Below are 27540 nucleotides of genomic sequence, written 5' to 3'. Positions count from 1 at the left end.
CGCCGCCGCCCGGCGCCGAGGGGCTCTCGCGGTCACGCCGGTTCCGCCCGCGTCCGCTAGGGGGCGCTCAGCGGCGTCTCGCGTCACGTGACGTCCGGAGCCCACCGAGCGGGCGGGCGGAGGAGAAGCCGGGCGGCAGTGAGGGCTCGGGTCGCGAGGCTGCGCTCAGCCCCGCGGGTGCAGGGCGGAGAGCCAGAGCGGCAGGTGCGGCGGAGGGCGCGCAGGCGGCGCGGTACTCGTGCGTGCCCTTTCTCCTTGCGTGCGGCAGATTGCTTCACCGCGCTCTCTAGCTAGGTCTGCACCCACCCCGAGCCCGGGGGACAAGCGAGGAAGCTGAGGTCCGGGAGTGGGAGGTGTTGCCACCTGCGAGGCCAGGTCGGCCGCTTCGGGGAGACCTCGGGATCGGCCCTCTTGGGCCGGCCTGGGTCCTTGGGCTGCGGCGGCCAGGGCCCTGCTCCGTTCCCTGCACCCTCCGGCGCCGCCGTGGACTCCCGGGGGAGGAGCTGTGCACGCGGAGGAGGAGCCGGGGCAGCCCCTGAGAGCGGGACCCGGCCCTGCGGGATAAGAGGCAGGGCCCGGGAAGGCACTCCGACAGCCTGGCGGGCCCAAAGCTCGGGCGCAGCCTCATGGAGGAGAAGCAGATCCTGTGCGTGGGGCTAGTGGTGCTGGACGTCATCAATGTAGTGGACAAGTACCCGGAGGAGGACACGGACAGCAGGTAGGGGCGCCCGGGCCCCTCCAAAGCCCCGGGCACCGCTGCAGCCCTGCGTGTGTGGCCCGCGGCCAAGACCACCGGGCTGCTAGCCAGAGACCCTGCAGTGAGGCCGCGAGGGTCCAGCCTTCTCTGCCGGGGAAGCCTGGGGGGCTCTTAGTGGGAGAGGAGAAATAATGGACGCAGCCTTGTGGAGCGCATCGGGCTAGGTCTCAGGATTCCCGTGTTGCCGATCAGCAAGTACAGAGAGGAAGCGATTTATCCCAGGGCAGACAGCTGGTGGGCCCGGCGCTCCCACCGCCCACCCCGGGAGTGTGCACTTGCTTCTAAATGCGTTCTACCAACCTGTGTGCCACATATCGGAGGGTGCATCAAGAGATTCATGGAAAAACAGATTGAAAATATTTGTTTTTGTGCAAACTATTTTGAAATCCATGTAGTTTTTTTTTTTTTTTATAATATGCATTTCCACGAACTGTTTGACGGCCTTGCATATATCTTGCCTGTTTCTAAAAAACATCTGGGGTCGCCTAGGGTAAGAGGTATGAGCAGTTAGAAGGTTCCAGCACATTTAAAACCGTGGTATCTGAGCTTTGGCCCAAGGCTTGCTGGCACCCGAGGCGGTGCTGCGGATGCCACAGGAGAGGTGGTTTGGGAGCCAGTTTTCCCTGGAGCTAAATTCCACAAGGAGTTTACCAGAAGTCGATTTGAGAAAGGTCAGGGAAGAGCATCCCGGAAAACATCCTTCTGAGTCGCCTGGTAGACGCTGGAACGTCCTGTGTGGTGGTCACACCTGCGCGTGATAGGGTGCAGCCGTGGAGGCACCTCCCGTGTGGCAGGGACCCTGGGACGTGCTCACGGCTCTCCAGTGGCTCAGCCCAGAACCAGATAAAAGACAGCTCAAGGCTGCCTCTGACAAGATGGCCCTGAGGCTGGCTGGGGGAGAGACCGGGCAGGGTTGACGCCCGTGGGAACCGTGCAAGGATCAGTCAACTCCGTGCAGAGGAAGAAGCTGAAGATGTGGAGAAATCGCACGGTTCGTCAGTGGCATCCCCACTTGCGTGTCCGGGCTCAGAACCGAGCGCTCCAGCCCCGCGCCGGCCCCTGCGCTCCCTGTCCCTTTGCTGCTACCTGGCTGGCGGAGCTGACCCTGTGCGTTGGGCACAGGGTTTGCTTGCCACAGGTGCAGGGACAGGGCGGAAGAGAGTCAGGGTGTTGCTGCATAGACCTAACTCACTTTCCAGGGTGCAGCCAGCCCCAGGCTACCATGCACAGTGAGGGGTCAGGGCTGCTCTTGGGGGAGTGGAGCAAATTCCACTGCAGCAGGGTCTCCAAGGGCTGTGCAGGGTCTTGGGAAGACCCCAGGGCCTCTTTCTACTGCTCTGCGGGGCGGGGGTGGGGTGCTCCTGGCTCCCACGAGGACAGGGCAGGCTCACAAGGTGGGGGCCAGGCCAGGTGCCTTCTACGGAACACTTCCCGAGCTGGCCATGTCTCCTGCCCTCCAGGCGTGCCTCCCCTCCCTTCAGCCTGTGGCTCTGCTCAGCACAGCGTGCCTGGGCTCTGGTGTCCCCCTCCCCTCTGAGGGAACTCCTCCCTTGCTGGGCATCTCAGCATCACTGGGCCCAGGGTCTCTGTGCTCAGCAGGCACTGGGGACTCTAGGGAGCTGCCGCTTGGAGCTCCATCAGACCCACGGGGAGTGGCCCCTGCCACAGAGCAGCCTCCTCCGGCTGAGCCCTTCTGCACAGCAGGTATCAGTGACTGGGGAGGCTTCGCACAGAGCAGAATTCCATACCCTTTCTTAGGAGCCCCATCAAAGCTTGGGCCTAACTACTTCTTATTTAAAAAAATAAAATACGGGGTAAACAGCACTGCTTGGCAGCCAGGGAGCCCAGCTCTGCTGTCAGCTGGGTGGCTGGACACCTCCTTTCCTTGCACGCCGGTTTCCCCAAAGCACAGAACTTGAGCACCATGGGCCCTTTACAAACAAGTCCCCCCTCTTTCTATCCTGTGAGATCGGGCTCCCCATTTCCCCAGTCTGAAGGGAGCTTCGGGGTTAAGTTCTGTGTACAAATAGGCGTTGGCCTACACATCCCCATTCAATGATTTCTCCGAATTACTGGTTCTTTGTTCCTCTTACTGCGAGTGCCATGACTGTAACAATTATTATAGGGCTATTTTGGAAGTGGCTCCATGGAAATAGTCAGCAGCCCAGCCGGTTTGGCGCTCAGCGTGCCGGAAGGAGCTCGTGGGTGTGCCTGACTTACCGTTTGGGTTGCCGATGACACTGAAGCCCTTTGGGAGTATCTTGTTCATTTCCCTTTGACAGATTTTCAGTAAAGGATGGAGGAAAAAAGGATGGAGAAAAAAAAAACTTTTTAAAAAAGGCAGAATTAGAGAGAGAGAGAGTAGGAGAAGAGAGAGAGAGAGAGAGAGAGGTCTTCCATCTGCTGGTTCACTCTTCAAATGGCCACAACTACCAGAGCTGGGCCAGTCCAAAGCCAGGAGCCTGGAACTCCATCCGGGTCTCCCATGTGAGTGCGGGGGCCCAAGCACTTGGGCCATCTCCCGCTGCTTTTCCAGACACATTACCAGGGAGCTGGCTCGGAAAATGAAACAGCCGGGACTTGAACCTGGCTGGCATCACAGGCAGTGGCTTAACCGGCTACGCCACAGCCCACAGCGCCGGCCCAGCCCCTCTTTTTAACATTTGAAATCGTAAGAGTTAGCCCTCCTGCCTGCACTCTGAATGAGCCCAGCGTCCAGGCTTGCTGTCCTGCCTTCCTCATTTCCTAACTCGGTGGTTATTCTTCAAGTGGCTCTCAGGGACAGGGACAGGTAGGAAGTGTGATACCCTGGGGAAGACACAGTCTCTGAGGCCCTGGCCTGTGGGAGCCCCTCTGACTGGCTGGGGACCAGTGGCTCAGTCAGTGGAGCCCCCATTGATGATGGCTTGGGGTGAGTGGTTTCCTGGCGCCTCTGGAACAGATGGAACCATCGGCACTGACTGCTATGAGCTTCTAGGCCTGCCCTTGACCAAGCCCCTTCCCGTGGCTGAGCCCCAGTTATGTCATCTAGGAAACGAGCCAGTGGCCTAGATGGTTTCTGTGCAGCAGGGTCTGCTGACCCTTGCATCCTGTGGGCCCCCACCCAGGGGTTGGGGTTGGCTCTGGTTCTACCAGGCCAGCCCGCTGGACCTGCAGGGACCCCCCCCCTTGTCCCAGGGGTCGGGGGTTGGCCCTGGTCTCCCAGGCCAGCCCGCTGGACCTGCAGGGACCCCCCCTTGTCCCAGGGGTCGGGGGTTGGCCCTGGTCTCCCAGGCCAGCCCGCTGGACCTGCAGGGACCCCCTTTGTCCCAGGGGTCGGGGGTTGGCCCTGGTCTCCCAGGCCAGCCCGCTGGACCTGCAGGGACCCCCTTTGTCCCAGGGGTCGGGGGTTGGCCCTGGTCTCCCAGGCCAGCCCGCTGGACCTGCAGGGACCCCCTTTGTCCCAGGGGTCGGGGGTTGGCCCTGGTCTCCCAGGCCAGCCCTCTGGACCTGCAGGGACCCCCCTTGTTCTTCACAGGTGCTTGTCCCAGAGATGGCAGCGTGGAGGCAACGCATCCAACTCCTGCACTGTGCTGTCCCTGCTCGGAGCCCCCTGTGCCTTCATGGGCTCGCTGGCTGCTGACCACGTTGCCGAGTGAGTCCAGGAGGGCGTGCCCACTGAGGAGGCTTGCCTTGGGGGAGGTGGAGTGGGACAGAACCCTGGGGTGGGGGGATGAGAAAGGGGAGCTGGGTGGAGGGGTGCAGCGCCCCGGGGGTGGGGCGGGGTGGCGGGCGGTGGCCCAGTGCTTTGCTGCACAGGTTTTGCGTCCACAGCCGCTTTCCTGCCGCCTGCCTGGAGCCTGCTCTGGCTTCCCCGGCTCTCCTCCCTTGCTTCCTACAGGCTGCTGTGGATTTGCCTTTGCCCTTCCCAAGTGCCTTATCCCGGCTGCAGTGGGACACACTAACTCGCCCTCCCTCATCCATGGTCCCAGGGGACGGGCAGGGCAGGTGAGAGTTCCTGTCCAGGACACCCCGAAAGCACGTGCCCATGCTGGGCCCAGAACCCACAGCTCCCAGCTGGCTGTGGGGCCGCAGCCTGTAAGTGGCCCACACGCTTTCTCCACGTTGGCTGCTGCGAGGGCTCAGGAGCCCTTTGACCCCTGGTGCTGCCAGCTCAGCACGCACTTATCGGGAGGTGAGGCCCACACTTTGCCCGCTGTGGGCAGCGGGGCAGGCTGCCAGGTTGCTGGCTTGTGAAGTGCAGTCCTTTGAACTCTAGTTTGAGGGGGGCTGCCAGAGCCCAACCACCTGAGCCACAGCCAAACTCCCCACCCTGGAGAACTGGTACAGAGTGAACGGGAGGCGAGCACCTGCCCTGTGAGAGGACAGAGGGCCTCGGGGCCCAGGGCTGCTCCCTTCTTAGCCCTTGTCAGTAGCTCCTCTCCGCCTCGTTAGGGGCGGGACTGCAGTGCTGGCTTAGGGGGTAGAGAGATCTTCCCGAATGCAGCAGTAGTGCTGAGGGGTGGCCTGTTCAGAACTCACCCCGTGTGGGCAACAGACATTTAATGAGCACCTACTATGTGCCAGGCACTGGAGGTGTGCATAGTTGTTTGGCAAACCAACCCATCGGAATGATGCTTTGGGAAGGCCACGTAGAGAATCCTTGAGTTGTGCCGATGCCCTGATTTGGGACCTGCAGATCTGTCTTGTGCAGCGTCCGTGTTGCTGGAAGTAGGGGGGGTTCTGGTGAGGGGCCCCGGGTGGCGGCTGCACCGCTGCGCTGTTGCACACAGAACAGCACGTTTCCAGGGCGGCTGCAGTCTTCCCAACAGCACCCGGGGGCTCACTCTGGCTGGAGGGAATTCTGGGTAATTGTCCAGGCCCAGCCTGAGGGGTTCCAGGCCCTGGAAGCCAGCTCCCCCGGCTGCTGGAGAATAGGGCGTAGGCAGGTCTCCAGGGCGGCCCCACTTCCTGGATGGGCATCCAGGAGAGGCAGGCATGGAGTGAGAGCTTAGGTCAGGAAGGGGACTCAGAGAGGACAGGGCCGCAGGGCGTGGGGCTGAGCGTGCTGGCAGAGGTGCGGGTGTGCCAAGTCTCACCCTGGTGATTAATGATTAACTGGGCCCCGGGCCAGTGCCCACATCTACTTGGCTCCAACAGGGCGCAGGGTCTAGGCCCCACATCCACCCCCTTCCACCTCTGTGAACAGGAGCCGGTCCTTTCCAACCTGAGTTGGATTGGAAGACGGAGTCAGGGTTGGAGGTGCTTCTGCCAGGGCCTGCAGGAATGTTCTTTCTCGTCGCTCTGCGCCCCGGGCTCTGCAGCCCTGCCTCTCCTGCCCCCCCGCACAGCCAGTGGCGAGACCGCGATGCCTCACTCTCTCCTAGCCCCTCTGCTTGTCCCCCTGCCCTCCCTGCCAGCTGCACTGTGCTCCCCTCAACCTTCGTCGAACTGCGCCCCCTGGCTCGCTTGCCCTGGCAGCTTTGTCCTGGAGGACCTGCGCCGCTATTCTGTGGACCTACGCTACACAGTCTTTCAGACCCAGGGCTCTGTCCCCACCTCCACAGTCATCATCAGCGAGGCCACTGGGAGCCGCACCATCCTCCACGCCTACAGGTTTGTACACCTGTCTGCACCTTGCCAGCTGCCGCCACCGCCGCCGCCACCGCCGCCGTCACCAAACCCCACAGCAGGACCTTCTCCCAGAGGACCATGTGCAGCCACACCCCCTTCCCACTGGCCTGGGAGGCCCCGGGCCCGTGCAGGCTCTAACCTGTGTCTCCTTGCCCTCTCCCTGGCCCGGGCTCCTCCCCAAGCTTCCTGGTGGCCGACTTCAGGCGGCGGGGCGTGGACGTGTCTCAGGTGGCCTGGCAGGACAGGGGAGAGACCCCCTGCTCCTGCTGCATCGTCAACAGCACCAATGGCTCCCGTACCATTGTGCTCTACGACACGTAAGGCCCCCGGCCTCGCCCTCCACCACCCACCAATCAGCCCTCTACCTCGTCGCCACCATGGGCATCCCAGCTGGCCCTCTGTGGCTTCTCTGTACCAGAAATTGCCCCCACGCCAAACTGTGCCGTGATTGCTGAATTGTCTTCAATGAGGGGAGAAGTAGGGTGGAAAGGGACGGGTTCCATTCTGCCTGGTAACCAGGCCTGCACCAAATGTAATTGATGATGTGATTGCTCCATAATTAGTCAATCAGCGGCTTGGGTGTGGGTGCGGGGAAAGTGCTCCCAGGAGAGGGGGGTGGGTGATGCAGTTCAACCCATCTTAAGCCCAGAAGGGCTAAGGGGCCCACGGGACCGTGCAGGGTCAGCCCTGGGATTGCCAGCCTGCGGCATGCACCAAGGAGCTGGGGTATATTCCAGCCGGCTGAGAGCTCTGAGGGTTCTAGCACAAAGGAGTGGGACCAGACAGCCACACACCATTCAGTCATGCCTGAAGTGCAGGGAGCAGGGACACTGGATGGCAGATCAGGCTCATCTGATGGGGTGCCAACCCGTGTGGGGGGTGACTCCCTCCTGAAGAATCTGAGGTTCAGGGACCAGGAATCTGTGAGGGCCCAAGCCCAGCGCCCCAGGGTTCAGGCTCCCTGCCTGCTCACCCTGACCGAGGGACATGGGGGAGGGGCAGGCAGCCCAGGATCAGCTGCAGGGTCCTGGGCTCTGTATGTCCCAGCGAATGAGTGAGCGCCCCGCCGTGCCAGAGGTGACCTTCAGACTGGGCAATCCCAGTGAACTGCTCATTGGGCAATAATCTGTAGCTCCTTGGCTCCAGGACGCACCTGGGATTCACGGGGAGGGGCTCTGGGGAGAGAGGTGTATTGCCGGCTGGCCTCAGTCCAGGCGCATGCACAGATGCTCCGTCCAGCTGCAGCTGGGCTGAGAGGCAGAAGGGCCCTGGGCACACAGCTAGTGAAGTGGACAAAGGATTGGGCCACGGGCCATGGAGGGGGTGGGGTGGAGGCAGACCCCTTCTGAGTCTCCATGCCTAAGCTGGCCAAACATAAACTCTTTGCCGCTGCCAACCCTGACCTCAGAGATGTCACGGGGGCTCTGGACGCATGGCGGGTGCTCCCAATACAGAAACAGGCATGATAGACCAAGCTTCCCTGCAGGATCCCCCAAGGGCTTTGGCGTCTGCTGGGGCACTGCCTCCTGGGAGTTGTGTGCACTGGGAAGGGGAATTCTGGGAACTGTAGTTCCCAGTGCTCTTAGAGCATTCTGGGAGACGTGGTCTTCGAGGCACACAGAGCTGGCCCCTTGTGTCCGGTGTTGCTGTTGAGTTTACCCTTAGATAATACCAGTCTCAACCTCAAGACGGGGCACCCCGGGAGGCTGGGGCAGGGCCCATCCTGGAGCTGAATTTGACGCTCCTGAGCTGTAGATCCAGCCTCCTGCCATGCTGCCTGCAGTGCCGGGCGCAGTCCCCAGCTGCCCGTGACAGCCCGGCCCCGGCTGACCTCACTAGGCCCTTCTCTGTCCTTTCCATCCTGTGACCTAGGAACCTGCCAGATGTGTCTGCTAAGGACTTTGAGAAGGTTGATCTGAATCGGTTCAAGTGGATCCACATTGAGGCAAGCCCCGCCCCAGCCTGCTTTTTGAGGGACTCAACTGGCTAGCCCCGCCCACGTGTTCTGCCCCCTCCTTGGTGTCTTTGAACCATGGAACACCTAGAAGTAGATGCGTCCAGCTCCGAGGCCCCTCTCCACGCTTCCTTCCATTTTCAGACGGGGAAACTCAGGCCCGGAAACACACACAGGAGGGGGGCTGGCTCCGGGCACAGTCCAGCAGGTCCTCTGGCAGGAGGCCGGCTCCGTATCCCCCAACCCATTGCATCCAGGAAGCGGGAACAAGAGCTCCCAAATGCAGGGAACTAGACCTTTGCCTCCAAGATGGACGTTTTAGAGGGAACCTTGAGAAGTCCTGAGTTCTAATCCCAGCCCTGTCATTGAACTCACTGTAGGGCCTTCAGAGCGTTTACTCATTATTTTCTCATCTGTGACATGGGAGAGCCATTTGATGAAGTCTGCAAGGTCCATGACAGCTCCAGAATTTTCTAACTTAGGAAGGGGTTGCAGTCCCTGTCTCCTACTCCCCGCCCAGAGTCCCAGCAGGGAGCAGGAATGAGCCAGATCAGCTGGACAGTGCCCTCCGGCCCTAAGTTGCCCCTCCCGGCCCCAGGGACGGAACGCATCGGAGCAGGTGAAGATGCTGCAGAGGATAGAACAGCACAACGCCAGGCAGCCTGCAGAGCAGAGGATCCGGGTGTCCGTGGAGATAGAGAAGCCCCGGGAGGAGCTGTTCCAGCTGTTTGGCTATGGAGACGTGGTAAGTGCGCACGGAGTCGGCGTGCTGCTTCCAGCGTCCCGCGTCCTTCCAGCATCCCCTGGCCCTCCCCACCCCCTCCCCCGTGCTGGCACCGCAGCCTCTGGCTTGGTGGTATTGGAGGGCCGCAGACCTCCAGCTCTGAGCTCAGCAGTGGCCAGGGAGCAGACTTTCTCCACTCCCGGAGAGCGGGGGCGTTAGGGTGCCCAGGGGTCCTGGACGTGGCCAGAAGTATCTCCTCTCTGGACCTCCTCGTTCTTTCCCTCTAGGCAATGAGGGGCGGAGTAGGAACAGGGAGAGGTACATCTGGGCAGAGCTGGGAATGTGGCATGTGGTCCTTTGTCCCCAACCTTGCCACGCAGAGGAATCTCCGGACGCCCGAGGCGCCGCCTCCCGGTTTTCTGTTGCCTGCCGGGGGCGAGACCCCCGTCGTGCAGCTGGTGTGGAGGGAGCCCTGGAGTCTTCCGTTGTCCCGGCGGCTGGGAAAGCGGACGCGCAGCCGTGGGGCCGCGGAGACCGGCAACTGCACGCCGAGGCCGGCACACGACCCGCCCCCAGAGGGCGCTCCCGGCTCTCCGCGCTTCCGGGCCTCTGGTCTCAGAACAGACTAGCGCTCTCCCGCAGTGTAGACAACGGCTCTGCGCGACAGCGGGATCCCGTGCCAGGCGAGCTGCGTGTGACCTGGGCAACGCCAGGCCGTGACCGCCAGCCTCTCCCCCGCCGCCCGCAGGTGTTTGTCAGCAAAGACGTGGCCAGGCACCTGGGCTTCGGCTCCGCAGAGGAAGCCCTCAGGGGCTTGTACTCGCGTGTGCGGAAAGGGTGAGCCGCGGGACGCAGAAGGGGCCGTGTGGAGCTGGGTCCGCCCGGGTGGTGCGGCGGGCTGAGGCCAGATCTTGCAGGGCCACGCTGGTCTGCGCCTGGGCCGAGCAGGGCGCCGACGCGCTGGGCCCCGACGGCCAGCTGCTGCACTCCGACGCCGTGTCGCCCCCACGAGTGGTGGATACCCTGGGGGCCGGAGACACCTTCAACGCCTCCGTCATCTTCAGCCTGTCCCAGGGTGAGTACGCAGCGTGGGGCGGCAGAGCCGGGCTGATCCGGCGCCCCTACGGTGCCAAGTGGCCCCAGCTGCGTGTCCTTGTGCAGGGAAGAGCATGCTGGAGGCGCTGAGGTTTGGCTGCAAGGTGGCCGGCAAGAAGTGTGGTGTGCATGGCTTCGATGGCATCGTGTGAGAGGCCCCAGGCCTGGCATCGCCCGTGTGTCCAGCCTGGCGTCCCAGCTGCCCTGCTCCTTGCTGACCGTGGGAAGGGGTCTGTGTGTGCCCTGTGTCGCCTCCCACCCCTCTCCTTGCAGAGCCACAGAGCAAATAAACCTCCTCTGAGCCGGCGTCCCCTCTATCTGCTTCCTGGTGGCGGGGGACTCCCACGGCTTCCAACCACGGTCCTCCCTTCTCCCCTCCATTCCTCAACTTGACCTTCACACCCAGGCCACTACAAGGAGGCGCTGCCCAGGCCAGGGCAGCAGGAAGTGCCCCAGCCTTGCCACCAGCCCTGTCCTCGGGGTGCAGAAGGCTCAGCCGTCCCTGCACTGGGCAGAGGCCTTGAGCCGTCCCCCCCAACCCCGCCCCGACCCCCTGCAGGCAAGGATGCTTCACTCGTACCCTGCAGCAAGCCTGGAGAAAATCGCCCCTGGGCCCCAAGCGGCTGAGCCCCTGGACTGGCCAGTGCTTCGGCGGCCTCTCTGTGGTCAGGTGGGGCCTTCACCGCCCAAGCCTGCCTCCTTGAGGGGCTGCCGGAGCCTGCAAGCTCCACCCTCAGCACCTGCCTTACGGTTAAGGCAGCTGCGACCCAGGGTCCAGGGTCCTCCCTCTGGCAGATCAGGTGTGGAGGGCCTGTGGGAACTGGGGACTGCCACGCTTTGGCTGGGGTTTGAGTGTCCCAGGGTTCCTGCGTTGGAGTTCAGTCCCCTTTGTGAGGTGCGATGAGGGTGGGAACTGTGGGGTGTAGAGGCAGGGCCTGTGCGGGTGACTAGACTTACACAAGGTCGTTAGGGTTGAGCTCTGGGATTGAATCCTGGTGGTTCTGTATGAAGGGGACCACAGCGCCTGTGCGCGTGCACACGCTCACACACACACACGCGCGCACGCACACACAGAGCGTCTCGCCATGCGGTGCCCTGTGCCCCTTGGGACTCTCAGCAGGAAGGCCATCACCAGATGTGGCCCCACCGCCTGGGACCAGAACTGCAAGCCAAAATAAACCTCTTTTCTTTTTAAGTTATCCAACCTCAGGTGTTTTGTTATGGTAACAAAACGGCCTACTACACGGGCCAATTCCAAAAGGAGACTTGGGGCAGTGTGTGTGGAGCCGTGCAGTGAGGAGCCTGGGCCTCAGTGTCAGTAGCTACACGGCACCTTAGGGTGCGTTACCTAACTCCCGGCGCCTCAGGTCCGCGTCTGGGAGACGGCGCTGGTTCTCTCTGGTCATGGAACTGTCATGAGCGTGAGATCAGATAACATATGAAGTGTCCAGCACAGTGCTTGGTGTGTACCAGGCTCTCGGAAAATGATCTTTGGGGTGGGCGTTGGGGTGGGTGTTGTGGTGTAGCAGGTTAAGTCACGGCCCGGACACCTGCATCCCATATCAGAGTGCGGTTTGATTCCCGGCTGCTGCCCTTACAGTCTGGCTTCCTAATACTGTGTTGTGGGAGGCAGACAATAACCCTCAAGTGCTTGGGCCCCTGCCACCCACCTGGGAGACCTGGTTCAAGTTCCTGCTTCCTGCCTTCAGCCTGGTCCAGCCTTAACTATTGTGGCTATTTGGGGAGTGAACCAGAAAATGGAAGATGTCTCTTTCTCTGCCTCTCTCTCGTCTCTCTCTTTCTCTCTCTCCCCCTGCCTCTCTCTGTTGCTCTACCTTCAAGTAGATGGAAAAAATAAACTCTTTTAAAATGATAGTGAATATGACTGGGGCAAGGGGCAGGCGCAGGTGGTGGGGGCCGCTTGCTCTGAGCTACGGGAGGACCCTGAGCTGTGAATACCAGGTGAAGGGGACCGGGGCCCGGGCCTCAGGGACAAAGTGCAGCTGGCTGCAGATGCTGTTGTCACAGCACTGCTGAGCCCCCGCCCCTCCAGGAGACCTGCACAGTCCCCAGCCCCTGTGCCCCGAGGGTGTCTGGGTTGGATTGATGGCCCCGGGGGACTGAATTCATTCAGGTCTTTATTGATTGCCTGGGCCCTAAATGTAGGCTCTCCCTGAGCCACACAGAAAGGCCTGCCACCCGCGGAGGCCAGAGAGGGGACACGGATGTGACCCTCGTCCTGCTTTCCTGCGCTCGGGACGCCGAGGGCTGCGAGCGGTGTCCTTGGGGTCTTTTACATCTCATCATTCTCCAGCTGGATACTGTGCGCCTCCAGCTCATGTGGGGTGCCCTTGGAGTCCAGCGTCTGCCCGGGGAGCCCTCTGGCGTCCTCGTCACTGTTCCTGGCCTCTGCCTGTCCTCCAGGACTTGGGGCATCCTCTTCAGCCTCTGCCCGGCCCGCCGCCTCCTGGGCCGGCTGCGAGGACTCCCCTCCAGCTCCTGGCTGGCCCGCAGCTTCTTCCCTGGGTCCCACAGCTTCCTGTGTTTCTTGTCTCGATGGGCTTTGAGCTAACAGAGGTTCTTGGGGAGCTGGAGCAAGGGGTTCTTTGGGCTCTCCATGACTGGGTGCCTCCCCTGGGAAGCTGATGAGCTCTGCGGGGGTCATGAGCCCATCCCCATTCAGGTCCTGGGTCTCTAGCACCTTGTCCACGACCAGGATGACCTGTAGAAGCACAGTCACCATGCAGTCTCTGATAACCAGAGACACCCCCAACCCACCCCCACCATCATGCCACATCAGCGCCCGTGCCGAACCCTCTTTTTACAGGAGAATTACCAAGAGAGTTGTGATGCAAAAGACCAAAGCCCCAAGGAGCGCGGTCGCCATGGGAGGCCCCCAGCCCGCAGAGCTTACCCGGTTGGTGTTAGGAGAGTCGGCAGCCTGAGGGGCCAGAGCTGCTGTCAACATGGACAACAGCTCCAGGCCATCCAGCTGTCCACTTTGGTCATAGTCGTGCAGGGCAAAGAGGTAGAGGAGAACTAGGGAGGGGAAGCTGGGTTAGGACAGTCATTGTTGTGGCTTAGAGTGGTTTGAGTGTCCCCGAAAGGCTCACGTGTTGGGAGCTTGGTCCTCAGTGCGGTGATGTTTGCAAACCAGCACTGGGTGGCGGGCTCCTTCCATCAGTTGGAGGCACATCCTTGGGCAGCAGTGGGGGGCCCCAGTTTCCCCCTGGCTTTCTGTCTGGCTGGGTGGCTTCTCCCTGGCTCCCACAGGGCTCCTGGGGAGCCATCCACCGGGCTGTGACGCTGCCAAGGGCCCTCACTGGAGCCTGCACCATGCTGTCTGGACTTCCAGCATCCCAGACATGAGTTCATTGAACCTGTTTTCTTTATCAAGCTAGCCTCCCTCAGGTATTGTGTTTCGGAAACAGAAAACACTAATACGGGTATTCAAGGGGCGGAGAAGGCAGGAGTCAGCGTGGAGTTCAGGGCCTTGGTGTTGTAGTGCAGTGGGTTAAGCCACAGCCTACAAAGCCAGCATCTCATATGAGCACGGGTTCAAGTCCCAGCTGCTCCACTTCTGATCCAGCTCCTTGCTAATGTTCCTGGGAAGGCAGCAGAAGGTGATCCAAGTGCTTGGGCCCCTGCCACCCACTTGGGAGACCTGGATGGAGTTCTGGGCTCCTGGCTTTAGCCTGACCCAGACCTGGCTGTTGCAGCCATTTGGGGGAATGAACCAGCAGGTGGAAGATCTCTTTCTCCCTCCCTCCCTCCCTCCCTCTCTCTCTCTCTCTCACACACACACACACACACACACACACACATCTCTGTCTCACTCTTTCAAATAAGTAGAAAATAACTCTTTTTAAAAAGAACTGTGGAGTCAGGGGCGCATCCCAGCTCTGGCTTCCCGGAGCCTCCCGCCGCCCAGCCGGCAGCCCTGCCGCTCACCCTGCTCCCTGCTCATGCGCTCTGGCTCCTCTCCCATCCTGTCCAGTCCCTTCAGGTAGCTCTGCAGCAGCCTGTCAGGAGAGGGAAAGGTCAGCCCGGGAGAGGCCAGTCTGCATCCGTGGGCCTCACCTACGCACCGACCGTCCGTGTGCAGCCCACTCACCGGAGCTGCTCCTGGCCGGGCTGGAAGGGGTTGGGCAGGGGCTGATGCTCCACTTCCGGTTCTGGCCTGTGGGAGGAAGAGGAGCAGCAGCCTTGCAGAGAGCCCCTCCTGAGGGCCTAGCCTCCTAGCCTCCCACCTCCTGGCACGCGTCTCTCCCAGACCCAACAGCAGTTGCTCCCCTAAAGGCACAATTCTGGGGAGGAGCTTGGAAGCAGAACCCTACATCTACATCTTCCACCTCTCTCTTGGCAGCTGCCTAACCTAAACTTTTCACGAGAGCCCCCCCAAAATACCTGGTAAGGCAGAGGCCAGAGGAGACCACACCTCCCAAGGCGGAGACCCACAAAAACAGCCCATGGAGTGGCGGCACCATGTGGGCCACAGCAGCCTTCTCCTGTGACACGGGGAGCCAAGGGCAGGTGTCCAGCTGAGTAGGGTGGCTTCACTCAAGCTTATACAGACCTAATTGCTCCATGACGTAAAACTGACTCTTGGGGGCTGGCATTGTGGACCAGCAGGTTAAACTGCTGCCTGCAATGCTGGAATCCCATACGGGTGCTCCACTGCCCATCCAGCTCCCTGCGTCTATGCCTGTGAAGGCAGTGGAGGGTGGCCCAAGTGCTTGGGACCCTGCCACCTGCAGGGGAGACTCAATGGAGGTCCTGGTTCCTAGCTTTGGCCTGGCCCAGCCCCAGCTGTTACAGCCATTTGGGGAGTGAACAAGCAGATGGAAGCTTTCTCTCTCTCTGTGTAACTCTTTCACACGAATTAAAGATAAAATTTGACTCTTAAATGTCCAGGCACAGGGCACAGGTTGGTTTGGGTCTCTGCTCCCGGCTGTGGATGCGGCTGCCTGTGAGCCCATGCAGCCCTGATGCCAGACAGCCTCCAGGAGCTGTGGCAGCCACGCCGGTCGCTGCTGCTCCTGCCCCTGTCTCCCTCCCCCCAGCAGCCCCCTTGCACAGTGGCAGTAACTAACACCCCCAGAAAGGCACTCAGAAAAGGCAGAAACGCTAGGCTCCTCACGGCTGTGCGGGCTGCCTGCTGTAAGGGCTCCATGAGCACCTGCAACCCTTGCTGGCCCGGGGCCTCCCCCCGCCCCGCCTCCCTCCGCACTGGAACTCCGCTCCCTCTCCCCAGGGGGGTTCAGCGAGAGTGTGGTGAATTCCACTCTGTGGCACAGGCACAAGGCAGGAGGTTGGGGGGCAGGTGCAGCGATCGGGGAGCCCACCCCAAGTCTCGTGCTGCCCGGAGGGGTCCCCAGCGACTCTCCCTACTCCCAGCCTGCAGCCTGGCCTGCCAATCCCCTTACCTCGTGACTCCATCCTTGGGAGCAGCCTGGCTCAGGGGCAGCAGCAGCAGTGGCCACCAGAACGCTCTGGGCAGCAGCCGGGCCATCCCTCCGGGAACTGGAACCAGGAGCGGAAAGAGAGGGGCAGGGAGCAAGGGTGAGCGCCACAGTGTGGGGCTGGGACGAGTGAGATGGAAGCCTGGGGTCTCCTGGGGGTCCAGGCGACAGGGCCCCTGCTCCGGGAGGGCTGGCTTAGAGACATGAGCAGCCCGCGCGGACCTTTGCTGTGTGGAAATCAGGCTCAGCTCCACCACGTGAAGTGCGTGAGGGCAGAGCTGCCAGCGGGGGTGGCAGCCCCGCACCCACCCCACTCCCCTGCCCCCCCCCCCAGCCTGCAGGTGCTCTGAGAATCGCAGCTCTGCTCCTGCCCAGGGCGCTCATCTCCCGGCTGGAAAGGGGCTCGCTTGGGGAAACGCTCGGTCAGAAACACTGTGAGGCCCCAGGAGACCAAGACTTAAACAGAGGGGCAAAGAGGGAGAAGGCTGGGTGGTCTCCAGTGAGGCACAGACCGTAGCCGCCCACCCTGAATGAGGTCTGAAGAACAGACTGGAAACAGAACAACTCAGCGTCAAGCCAGCAGGGGCCCCAGGAGAAGTGTTTGCTAAGCGCAGTTAACGAAAACCAAGTCCAAGTACAAAGGAAAAACTAAAACCTTCCCCTTGCATCTGCTTCGCACGGCCCCCTGTCAGAACAACCACTTGGCCATGAGGAAACAGATACAGATACAGTCAGTGCAAACTGAGCGGCTCACTGGTATGCATATATGGAAGGTGAAGAGGTGGACGTTTTCCATACTCATCACTTGAAAGGCAGAGAGGCAGGCAGATCTCCCGTGTGCTCGCTCGCTCCACCCAATGGCCCACAACAGCTGGGGCTGAGTCAGGCTGCAGCCAGGAGTCAGATCTCCCTGCTACCTCCCAGGGTACACAACAGGAAGCTGCAATTGGGAACAGAGCCGAGACTCAAATCCAGGCAGTCCCTTATGGGACGCAGGTGTTCCAAGTAGCATCTTAACTGCTATGCCAAATGCGCACACACACACCCCTTTTAAAATTTACTTATTTAGTTAAAAGAAAGAGAAGGGCCGGCGCCACGGCTCACTAGGCTAATCCTCCGCCTGCGGCGCTGGCACCCTGGATTCTAGTCCCGGTTGGGGCGCCGGATTCTGCCCCGGTTGCTCCTCTTCCAGTCCAGCTCTCTGCTGTGGCCAGGGAGTGCAGTGGAGGATGGCCCAAGTGCTCGGGCCCTGCACCTGCATGGGAGACCAGGAGGAAGCACCTGGCTCCTGGCTTTGGATCGGCGCAGCGCGCCAGCCGTAGCAGCCATTTGTGGGGTGAACCAATGGAAGGAAGACCTTTCTCTCTGTCTCTCTCTCTCGCTGTCTAACTCTGCCTGTCAAAAAAAAAAAAAAAAAAAAAAGAGCAAGAGAGAGAGAGATCTTCCACCCACTGGTTCACTCCCTAAATGGCTGAACTGCCAGGGCTGGGCCAGGTTGAGGCCAGGAGCTTCTTCCATGTCTCCCTTGTAGGGGCAGGGGACCAAGCACTTGGCCGTCTTCTGCTGCCTTCCCAGGCGCATTAGCAAGGAGCTGGATCGGAAGTGGAGCAGCCAGGACTTGAACCGGTGCCCATATGGGATGCTGGAACTGAAGGCGGAGGCTTAAACTTCTTTGCCACAGGTCCAGTCCCCCAATACCCACCTGTAATGTGAGTTCCTGAGGAAGCAGAAACCCAGCGAAGCTGAGGCCCTAAACCCATCTCTAGGAAGAAAACTCATCCGATGTTTGCTGGTCTAGGCAGAGGCTCGGCAGCCCCTTGACACAGCCGCCTACGCTCTGGCTGACACCGGATTTTCCTAGAGGAAGGTCCATGGCTTTCAGCAGAGTCTCCAAGAATTCTGTGATCCTAATCAGGTCCCGAGCCACTGCCGGGGCAGACATCCACTTCCTGCGCCAGGAGGGCTAGAGCAGGGGCAGACACTGTCCCCCTTCTGGGCTGCCCTGAGGAAGGGGCAGGAAGCCATGAACATTCACAAGAAGATGAAAGGGACCGAGAGTCGCAGGGCCAGTCTTCCTTGTTCATGTCGACAACTGAGCCCAGGGGATGTGGTGGTCTGTTGGTGTCGACAAACCCACAGCCAAAACACGCCAAAGCCGCAGCTTCCCACCAACATCAGCTAGCAAGAGACTCTGGGAACAGTGTTGTGCTAGGAGAGAAAGTGGGCTTGGGCCCTTTCCAGGTGGTCTGCTGGTCTGAGCTCCTCACGCCGCCGTGGTACTCTCAGAGGGACACAGCCCGGGGAAGCATCCTGACACCACGTGGCAGGCTCTGATAGCAAATGTCCCATCGACAGCAGCGACGACGCTGACACGAAACCGAAAGTGTCTTCAAAAGCATCGAGTCGGCGAGAAACTCTCAGAGTACAAAAGTACAGTGACAATAGCAATGTGGGAGGAAGGGAGCCGACGTCAGCCTTGGCTTTGAGAGTACCTACAGAGCCACCTTCAGGTGAACTTGAGCTATCAGTTTGAGCGCTGTGTGCGGCAGAGGAGGCCACAGGTGGAGCCCCGGCCCCCCAGGGCGAAGAGACCAACAGGGGGTTCTCTACAGTCAGCCATGCTTGTCACTCTAAGGGTAAATAAAAAACCGATTGGCCTCGAGGAAGGGAGCAAAGGATCTTGCCCAGGTGGGTTTTGATGCTGAGCAGGAGGGAGAGAAACCTCTTCCCTTGGGATTCTAACAAGCTCGCTCTGATGCGGGCTGAGGCCTGGATGAAGGCAACCTATATAGTTCAGGGAACTGAGAGATCATTTATTTGACGTGGTACCCCCCTGGTCGTGCCCCCCGGGTGGGGACAGAGGCAAACCTAACAGGTCTTCTCTGGAGGAATATAAGTCCGAACCACAGAATCCCTGCAGGTGGGGGCCGGTGCTGTGACTGAGCAGATTAGCACCCTGGCCTGGCCAGCACCACGGCTCACTAGGCTAATCCTCCGCCTTGCGGCACCGGCACACCAGGTTCTAGTCCCGGTCGGGGCACCAGATTCTGTCCCAGTTGCCCCTCTTCCAGGCCAGCTCTCTGCTGTGGCCAGGGAGTGCAGTGGAGGATGGCCCAAGCCCTTGGGCCCTGCACCCCATGGGAGACCAGGAGAAGCACCTGGCTCCTGCCATCGGATCAGCGCGGTGCGCCGGCCGCAGAGGCCATTGGAGGGTGAACCAATGGCAAAAGGAAGACCTTTCTCTCTGTCACTGTCCACTCTGCCTGTCAAAAAAAAAAAAAAAAAAAACAACAAACAAACAAACAAAAAAACACCCTGGCCTGAAGTGCCAGCATCCCATATGGGCGCCGGTTCTAGTCCCGGCTGCTCCTTTTCTACCCGCGTAGAAGACCCGGAAGAAGCTCGTGGCTCCTGGCTTCAGATCGGCACAGTTATGGCCGTTACAACCAACTGGGGAGTGAACCACCAGACCTCTCTCTCTCTCTCTCTCTCTCTGCCTCTCCTCTGTGTAACTTTGACTTTCAAATAAATAAATCTTTAAAAAAAAAATCCCCACAGGTGGACAGCCACGGACTCACAAGGAGCGTGGTCCCCCCCTCAGCCCAGAAGTCACCCACACTCACTGTCAGAAATGACCGGAAATACTGTAGGCACGAGCAAAACCAGACTCGGCGAAGCCAAAGCTCTTGGAATTATCACACACAGAACAGGAAGTAGGTGTATTTAACTCACTTTGTAGAATGAAAGGTAAGCTTGAAACTGTGAGAAATAAATAAGCCCCCAAAACATCCAAGTGCATTGGAAGAACCAAATACAACTTGCATAAAAAGGAGGTTGATTTTAAAAAATGCCAGGGGTGAGTTAAATAGATTTAGACACAGCCGATATCAGAATGAATGGACTGCAAAGTAGATGTGAATAAGTTATGCAAAACGCAGTTCACTGAGTCCAACACAGAGAAAAATATTCTTTAAAAGGGGGGTGGGGTGCATTGGAGGACGTGGAAAGTAATAGATAAAATCGGATAGAAGCAATATTTGAAGAAATGACAACTGAGATTTTCCCAGTAGGTTGCAAAACACTAATATTCTGATCCAGGAAGCTAAATAATCCCATGCGGATTAAATAAGCAGAAATGCGCATCTACACCTTGTTCTGCAATTACAGAACACCAAGAAGAAGAGAAGATTCCAGATGCATCATCTCAGAGGAAAAGTAATTAGACTGACAGCTAATTTTTCAACAGCATCAGCGATGCCAGAATGCGGTAATATGCTCGGAGAGGCAGGACATTGCTACTCTGGAAATCTTATTCTCAGAAAAATTACCTTTCAAGAAGGACGCGAAATGAAAAAAATTTAGATGAACAGCATAGAGAATTTATCGCCAAGCTTCCTTTCATAGGAAGCTGGGGGTGGGCGTTTGGCACAGCGGCTAAGATGCCACCTGGGATTCCTGCATCCCATGCATGAGTGACTGAGTTCAAGTCCCAGCTCTGGCTCCTGACTCCAGCTTCCTGCCAAGGCAGATCCCGGGAGGCTGAGCCCCCGCCGCCCACCTACGAGACCTGGATGGAGTTCCAGGCTCCTGGCTTCGATTCCTCAGCCCCTTGTGAGCACTTGGGGAGTGAACTAGGGAGCTCTTTCTCTGTCTCTTTCTCTCCACCTCTCAATAAATAAAAGCAAATAATCTGTTCCATGTTATGTTACATGGCCAACATAATCACATGAGAAATTGAAATAAAAATAATGTGAAAACATAATAAGTTTGGAAATTTAAAAAGCATCCTTATGTATGGATCAAGGAAGACAATCATAATGGAAATTATTAAAAACTCAAAATTGGATAAGAGTGGCCAAATATACATTGAAACAAGATAATGTAGATAGAGCAGTATTAGAAGGAAAAAATAAATAGGCTTAAAATCTTATATTAGAGGGGCCAGTGCTCTGGTGTAGTAGGGTAAGCCTCTGCCTGCGGTGCCGGCAACCCATTTGGTTCGTGTCCCAACCGCTCCTCTCTGATCCAGCTCTCTGCTTATGGCCTGGGAAAGCAGTGAAGATGGCCCAAGTTTTTGGGGCCCTGTACCCGCGTGGAAACTGGAAGAAGCTCTTGGCTTCTGGCTTCCGATCAGCTCAGCTCTGGTCTTTGCAGCCATTTGGGGGAGTGAACTAGCTGATGGAAGATCTTTCTCTCTCTGTAACTTTACCTCTAAAAAAGCTTATATTTGAAGGAGCCGCCACTGTGGTACAACAGGTTAAGCCGTGACTTGTAATACCAGCATCCCATATAGGAGTGCTGGTTCGAGTCCCAGCTGCTCCAGGCTGCTGACTGGCCTGGCCCAGACCCAGCCATTGTAGCCATCTGGGAAGAGAATCAGCAGATAGAAGACATATACCTCCCTTTCTCTCTGTCATGTTGCCTTTCAAACAAATAAACGTTAAAGAAAAAAAAAAGTTTATTTTAGAAGAAAGCTAGAAATGAATGAGATATGCTTCCAACTCAAGAAGCTAATAAAACAGAAATAAATTCAAAGAAATGAAATCATTAAGAATAGGAGAAATTATATAGTCCCAACCGAGTTTGCTATTTCACTAAGACCAGTAACATAGACGAACCCCTGACGATGCTTAAGAGCAAAGAGAGCGGGCACACACACAGTAAGCGTCCACTGGGGACCTGGGGACACAGCGTCTCAAGAAAGGACTGCAGCAGCAGCGTGGCGCTCACCTCACCACCACTGGGCTGCAGTCACTGGAAACCCCACGGGCGCTGAACGAGGGCCCAGAGCTGCAGAGTGCGTGGCTCCCTCCCAGGGAGACGGGGAGAAGGCCTGGTCCATGGCTCAGAGGGGCCCAGGCAGGGCCCGGAAGGGCTGCCTTGGCCTGTTCTTTGGAAGGTAAGGGGTTTGCTGGGTGAGTGGCCACTGAGGGGCCGGTCTCCCAGGTGGAAGGAGGGGTGGACGATGGCTAAGGCGGCCCGCTGGCCACAGAGGCCAGAAAACTGCATCAGGCTGTGGACCCTGGCCTGGATACCCCAACACCAGATGGGCCACGTGGGCACACGTCTATTGGGAAGACAAATATGTCAGTACTATACGGGGGCCGGCGCCGTGGCACAGCAGGTTAAAGCCCCAGCCTGCAGCGCCGGCATCCCATATGGGTGCAGGTTCTAGACCTGGTTGCTCCTCTTCTGATCCAGCTCTCTGCTATGGCCTGGGAAAGCAGTAGAAGATGGCCTAAGTCCTTGGGCCCCTGAATCCACGTGGGAGACCCGGAAGAAGCTCCTGGCTCCTGCTGTTGAGGCCATTTGGGGAGTGACCCAGCGGAATGGAAGACCTCTTTCTCTCTGGCTCTACTCTCTCTGTAACTCTGTCTTTCAAATAAATATAATAATTATTTTTAAAAAGTATAATAAACAATATTCATTGCTTAAATATTTATTGACTGAGCACCTACTATATACAAGGTACTATCTTATCCTTAAATTGATAGCTTAAGGTGGAATTACTGCTTGTCTTTCCCCCTTAAAGCTCGCCAACATTTAAGTAGGAAAAAGATAACAAATATTAAAAAGAATAAGAGCAAAACAGAGTTGCTAAGGAATAGCTAACCTTAAGCCAACTGAGTTCAAGTCCAGCTCTGGCGCTGTCTGGGTGACTTTTCTGTATCCAGTTCTGCACCTGCTACGTGGGACCCCTAAGAGCCCTCAGTCAGGGCACAGTGAGGCACAAATGAGGCCAGGCTTGTGCAGGGCACTTCTCCTTCTGGAAGTCCACTGAGCTACTTGGCGGCAGCTTCACACCTACTCCGCCACACACACCACAGGCCTACCCACCTGGGTCCCCTCCCATTGCTTTCTCCCCATCTGTTTACTGCCAGAACAGGCCAACAGGAGCCCTGGAGTAATCGCAGTCCCTCAGGGCTGTCAGAGTATTTTCCAGCCTCAGGGCGTTCTCACCCACCAGCAGGTGTTTTTACACCAGGACACCAGGGAACTCCAGAGAAGGTGTGTAGGGTCTTAGCACCTCAGGTGCCCCCAGGCTACTCACTCATCAGTGCTAGGGTTTTAAAAACATGCCTACGAAGCCTTTGCCATTTCTCCCCACAGCCTGCCCTAGAACATGAGCTGGACTTGGGGATGCGTCTCCAGTGACATCGCTGGAATGATGCAAGCTGACCTCCAAGCCCAGGACACACAAGGGGCATAGCTACCCCTTCTCTGTCTCTCTGTCATTTTCTCTCTCCCTCGCCTTCCCCCTTTGTCTCTGGACATGCACACATGCCTCTCTGGAACCTTGAACCGCCAAGGCAGAAGCCAGGGTGCTACAGCGACCTGGGGAGACCACAAGAAGCCACCAGGTGGAGATGCCCAAAGGCCCCCAGGCTGCTCAAATCCTCCTAGCCCATCCACCAGCCCAGGGAGGCAGCAAACCTGCAGAGCAGCTCAGCCCCCAGCCAGCGTGGGCCAGAGCAGAAATGTGCGCGTGCGCACAGCCCCAGCCAGCCAGCACTCCAGATTCACCCGTGAGCCACTAAGCTTTCGGGTGGCTTGGGAAGCTGCTCTGGCAATTGGACATGGCCCGTGCCAGGGCCGGGCTCACCGTTGGGGTGTGAGCTGTGCAGCCACCCAGGGCCCCGCTTCCTGAGGCTGGTGCTTGGTGCTCCGGAGCTCGCAGTCACGGGTGCACGGGGCGTCGTGGACTCTGCCCCCGCCTGTGCTCGGTCCACCTGTGTTCCCGGCACTCCCCGCCTGCTGCTCCCAGGGACCCCTCCCCTGGGTGACTACTCAGTACTTGTAGAGGACTTGGAACCAGCCAGATGGACGTTCAAATCCCAGCTCCACTGCTGTCTCTGTGACCTTGGGTAAGCTAATTATCCTCACAAGACTTCTTCCCTTATCTGTATAGTGAGATAACAGCAATATTTATCTCACAGGGTTATAGGGAATATTGCTTGGATAATGAATTCTTTCTTGCACAAACTAACATGGTAGCCTTTTTCTAAAACCAAACACAAAACATTTGTTTATTTGAGTGACGGAGAGTGGCAGAGAGAGACGTATCTTTATCTGCGGGTTCACTCCCCCAGTGACCACAACAGCCAGGGCTGGGCCAGGCTGAAGCCAGGAGCCAGGAACTCCTTCCGGGTCTCCCATGTGGGTGGCAGGGGCGCAAGTACTTGGTCACCCTCAGCTGCCTTCCCAAGTGCATTAGTAGGAAGCTGGGTTGAAAACAGAGGAGCTGGGACTGAAACCAGCACTCTGATCGCGATGCCAGCACCCACCGGCAGTGGTTCTACCTGCTGTGCCAAAATGCGGTCCCTGGAGTAGCCTTTTGCTGCTGCGCCTGCCTCCGGCATCATCTCCACCCCACATCAGACAAACCCTCCTTCACTGCCCTCCACTGCTTCAAAGCCTCCAGTGGCTCCCTGTCCTCTCACAGTCCAGGGTCCTCACCTAGGCCTCTGCCCTGGCTCCGTTCATTACACCAGCAACCTGCTCCAATCACAGGGGCTGCTGGAGGCTCCCACAATGCCTTTCACCTGTTCTGTCCTCAACCTGGACCATTTTGGGCCTCCTGACAACCTCAGCCTTCAGCTGTAGTCTACTTCAAAACATTACACCAGGGGCAGGCGCTGCAGCATAGTGGGTAAAGCCACCGCCTGCAGTGCTGGCATCCCATATGGTTGCTGGTTCGAGTCTCAGCTGCTCCACTTCCAATCCAGCTCTCTGCTATGGCCTGGGAAAGCAGTGGAAGATGGCCCAAGTGTTTGGGCCCCTGTACCCACATGGGCGATCCAGAAGAAGCTCCTGGCTTTGGATCGGCACAGCTCTGGCCATTGCAGCCATCTGGGGTGTGAACCAGTGAATGGAAGACCTCTCTCTCTCTCACTCTCTCTCTGCCTGTACCTCTCTGTAACTGCCTTTCAAATAAATAAATAAATAAATCTTTTAAAAGAAAAAAAAACATTAACTGGGGCAGGTATTTGGGGTAGTGGCTGAGACACTGTTTAGGACACCCACATCCCATGCCATCTCCCAATACATACACGCATATGCATGTGCATGTGTACATGTGTTTATGCACACACACACCTGTGTCCATGCACACACACACACACACACACACCTGTGTCTATGCACACACACACACCTGTGCCCATGCACACACACACACCTGCCCATGCACACACATGCATGCACACACACACATTCTCTGGTCTCAGTCTCCTCAAGTCTTGCAGCGGCACACGGGAGGAGAGCCCAGCCTCAGGGTTAGGCCTCTGACCCTGCTATGTGCCCCAGGCAAGTGACTCAACCTCTCTGAGCTTGGGTGTGAGCCCTGGCCCCATTCCCAATCCCAATTTCCTGCTAAGGCAACGCTGGGAGGCAGCAGTGATGACTCAGGTGGCTGTGTCCCTGGCCCCACAGGGAGGCCCTGCCTGAGTTCTTGGCCCCCAGTGTTGGTGTGGGCCAGCCCTGGGGCTATAGCCCCGGCTATCATGGGCATCTGGGGAGTGACCCAGAGAATGGGAGCTTTTTCTGTCTCTGCTTCTCAAAAATAAATAAATAAATACATTTAAAAACTTTTTTTTGACAGGTAGAGTTAGACAGTGAGAGAGAGAGACAGAGAGAAAGGTCTTCCTTCCGTTAGCTCACCCCCCAAATGGCCACCATGGCCGGCGCTGTGATGATCCGAAGCCAGGATCAGTGTGCTTGTCCTGGTCTCCCATGCAGGTGCAGGGCCCAAGCACTTGGGCCATCCTCCACTGCCTTCCCGGGCTACAGCAGAGAGCTGGCCTGGAAGAGGGGCAACCGGGACAGAATCCGGCTCCCCGACCGGGACTAGAACCCGGGGTGCCGGCGCCACAGGTGGAGGATTAGCCTAGTGAGCCGCAGCGCCAGCCAATTTTAAAACTTAAGCAAATGCCTGTGTAGTGTTAAGAAATGTTTCCAACGGTAACACCTACCTCCCTTGCTAAAAGGAAGTCAGGGCCAGGCGCCTGGTGCAGCGCTGAGTGAGGCTGGTGCACTTGTTCGCGTGATCACCTTCCTAAGCGTTCACAAAACCTTCGGCAAGCATCAGCAACAAAGCAGCTATGGACCCTCACTGGCTGCCAAACAAAACTGTTCTCCATGATTTCCTGTAACTGCCATGTGCATGGACACGATTGCTCTAATGAACACAGGGAAGCCGCCATCAGGAGACACAGCCGTGAGTCAGTGAAGTTGTTCATCTCACACACAAACGTGCACACGCACACACACGCACATGCGTGCATCCACGATACCCCTTCAGCCTCAGGGGTCTTCAAGCCTTGCATGTGGGAGGAGAGCCTCGGCCTCTGATGAAATCCGCCTCTGAGCCCCCTGTGTGACCGAGGTAAAGTGTCTAACCCTCTCTGAGCTCTGGGATCTTCATTTTGAAAATGAGTGTCTCAGGAACTACCTGGCAGGGGCTTGGGGCGGGTGCAGGGAGGTGCCATGTGGGTCATGCGGCTGGCAGTGCACACGCTCCTGGAGCGTTTCAGAGGCCAGGGAGCCGCAGGGGCCTTGAAGGTTAAGGTGTGTAACTTCCCAGCCAGGCCCAGCACTTCTCTTGCATCCCAGTCCCGCCACCATCACACCTCAGCCTGACTCCCGCCAGGAAGGAACCCCGCCCTCGCCCGCATCCAGCCCATTTCTGGCACAGTCTGGCTGGCAGACAGTACTTCTGGACAGAGAATCCTCTGCTCAGGTTCACCCCTCTGGTGCCCCGGCCTCCCAGCCACCCTCACATGCCCCACGGAGGACACCAGGCTACCCAGCCGCGGGGGCCCACACCTCAGCCACCTCCCCACCCCTCCACCTCTCCATCTGTTAGATGGGGATGGAACTCCCGGCTCTGTCCTGGGGGGGCACTGGAGCCCCACCGGCCACGCTGCGAGGGGTATCTGCGTGGGGAGGGGGTCGTGAAACCCATCACCCGCTTCCGCGCCGGCGCCTCTACCTGTCCGCAGGGATAGCGTCTTGCCCAGGGCGCCCAGAGCCGAGGGCCGCCTCCAGCCGCGTCCAGCCGCAGGGATGCAGAGGGACTGTGCTCTGGATCCCGGCCAGAGGCGACCCGGCGGCGGCGGCGGCTGCGATGGGCTCGGCGGCGCGCCCGGCCCGCCCGGCCCCGAGCCTGCCCGGGGCGGGGTCCGACCCACCTGCTGCGGCGGCGCTGCGCTCAGCTTCCTGGCGGCTGGAGGCTGCTGTGCCGCGGGCCCCTCGGCCGCCCGCCCTCCCCCCGGCCGCTCCACGTGGCCGCTCCACGTCGCCTGCCGCAGGAGCCGCCGCCCTGGCCCAGGCAGGGTCCGGAGCCAGCGCCAGTGGCTTGGGCAGGGCACCGCCCTGCCACCCCCGGGGGGGGGAGGGGTGTGTGTCCGTCCACGTAAGTGTGTATCTCCGTGTGTATGTGTTCCTGTGTGTCTTATGTGTGTCTCTGTGAGGGGGGGCACACACACAGAGAAGGGGGGGAGGCTGACGTGCATAAAGGAGAAGCACGCTGAACTCTGCCTGAGGCACCCAGATGTGGCCGCCAGATAGGACGGAACGCACTGCCAGCCTGTGCCGAAGCGGCTGTGTATGTGGGACTGTGACGCAGCACGGGGCATTTTGTGCCACTGTGTCCCGTGGGCATGGCCGATGTGTGGCCGATTGCCTAGTGGGTGACAGGGGAGCCCCTCCTGAGTTGTTAGAGACACCGAGTGACACTGAGCTGTGACTGCTGTGTGGCCATGGCTGTGCACGTCACCGGGCACTGGCTCCATGGAGGGGAAGGGGAGTTGGGCTGGGGGGGCAGGAGGAGCCATCACCTTAAGGGCCTTGGTGGCAGCTCTCCGCTGGCGTGTAGGGAGGTAGTTGCATGGCTGGCGCTTAGTGGCCTCATGATGCCACTTCCTTTTATCTCAGC

At 58.8% G+C, this 27540-nt stretch overlaps 2 protein-coding genes across 14 annotated transcripts; one reads left to right on the top strand and one right to left on the bottom strand.

Annotated features, from left to right (window-relative positions):
* The first annotated feature begins 68 nt into the window (after nt 1-68).
* KHK (ketohexokinase) lies at nt 69-10450 on the top strand. Of its 11 annotated transcripts, XM_089326684.1 has the most exons (9): nt 591-718; nt 4275-4391; nt 6218-6352; nt 6553-6687; nt 8243-8315; nt 8923-9069; nt 9797-9885; nt 9966-10123; nt 10210-10450. In XM_089326684.1, exons 1-9 carry the CDS (start codon nt 627-629, stop codon nt 10293-10295), a joined length of 1032 nt encoding a protein of 343 aa, XP_089182810.1. In that variant the 5' UTR covers nt 591-626; the 3' UTR covers nt 10296-10450. The 11 variants fall into 11 exon arrangements, with proteins under 11 accessions (XP_051699053.2, XP_069925437.2, XP_089182809.1 ...); XM_051843093.3 differs by lacking the exons at nt 591-718; nt 6218-6352 and adding an exon at nt 69-204; XM_070069336.2 differs by lacking the exons at nt 591-718; nt 6553-6687 and adding an exon at nt 69-204.
* Nucleotides 10451-12268: 1818 nt separating this feature from the next.
* On the bottom strand, nt 12269-26875 carry CGREF1 (cell growth regulator with EF-hand domain 1). 3 transcript variants are annotated; one of them, XM_008254626.5, is made up of 6 exons: nt 26795-26875; nt 15570-15666; nt 14258-14323; nt 14095-14165; nt 13058-13182; nt 12269-12865 (listed from the first exon to the last, which is right to left on the bottom strand). In XM_008254626.5, the coding sequence occupies exons 2-6, from the start codon at nt 15653-15655 to the stop codon at nt 12437-12439; spliced, it is 777 nt and encodes a 258-aa protein (XP_008252848.1). In that variant the 5' UTR covers nt 15656-15666; nt 26795-26875; the 3' UTR covers nt 12269-12436. The 3 variants fall into 3 exon arrangements, with proteins under 3 accessions (XP_008252848.1, XP_008252849.1, XP_069925438.1); XM_008254627.5 differs by lacking the exon at nt 26795-26875 and adding an exon at nt 26596-26729; XM_070069337.2 differs by lacking the exon at nt 26795-26875 and adding an exon at nt 16404-16428.
* Between the last annotated feature and the right edge of the window lie 665 nt (nt 26876-27540).

This window comes from Oryctolagus cuniculus, chromosome 2 (assembly GCF_051225735.1).
Source record: "Oryctolagus cuniculus isolate XC-2025 breed Fujian yellow rabbit chromosome 2, ASM5122573v1, whole genome shotgun sequence".
In the NCBI taxonomy this organism is placed as follows: domain Eukaryota; kingdom Metazoa; phylum Chordata; class Mammalia; order Lagomorpha; family Leporidae; genus Oryctolagus; species Oryctolagus cuniculus.
This window is presented reverse-complemented; position numbering and strand designations above follow the sequence as displayed.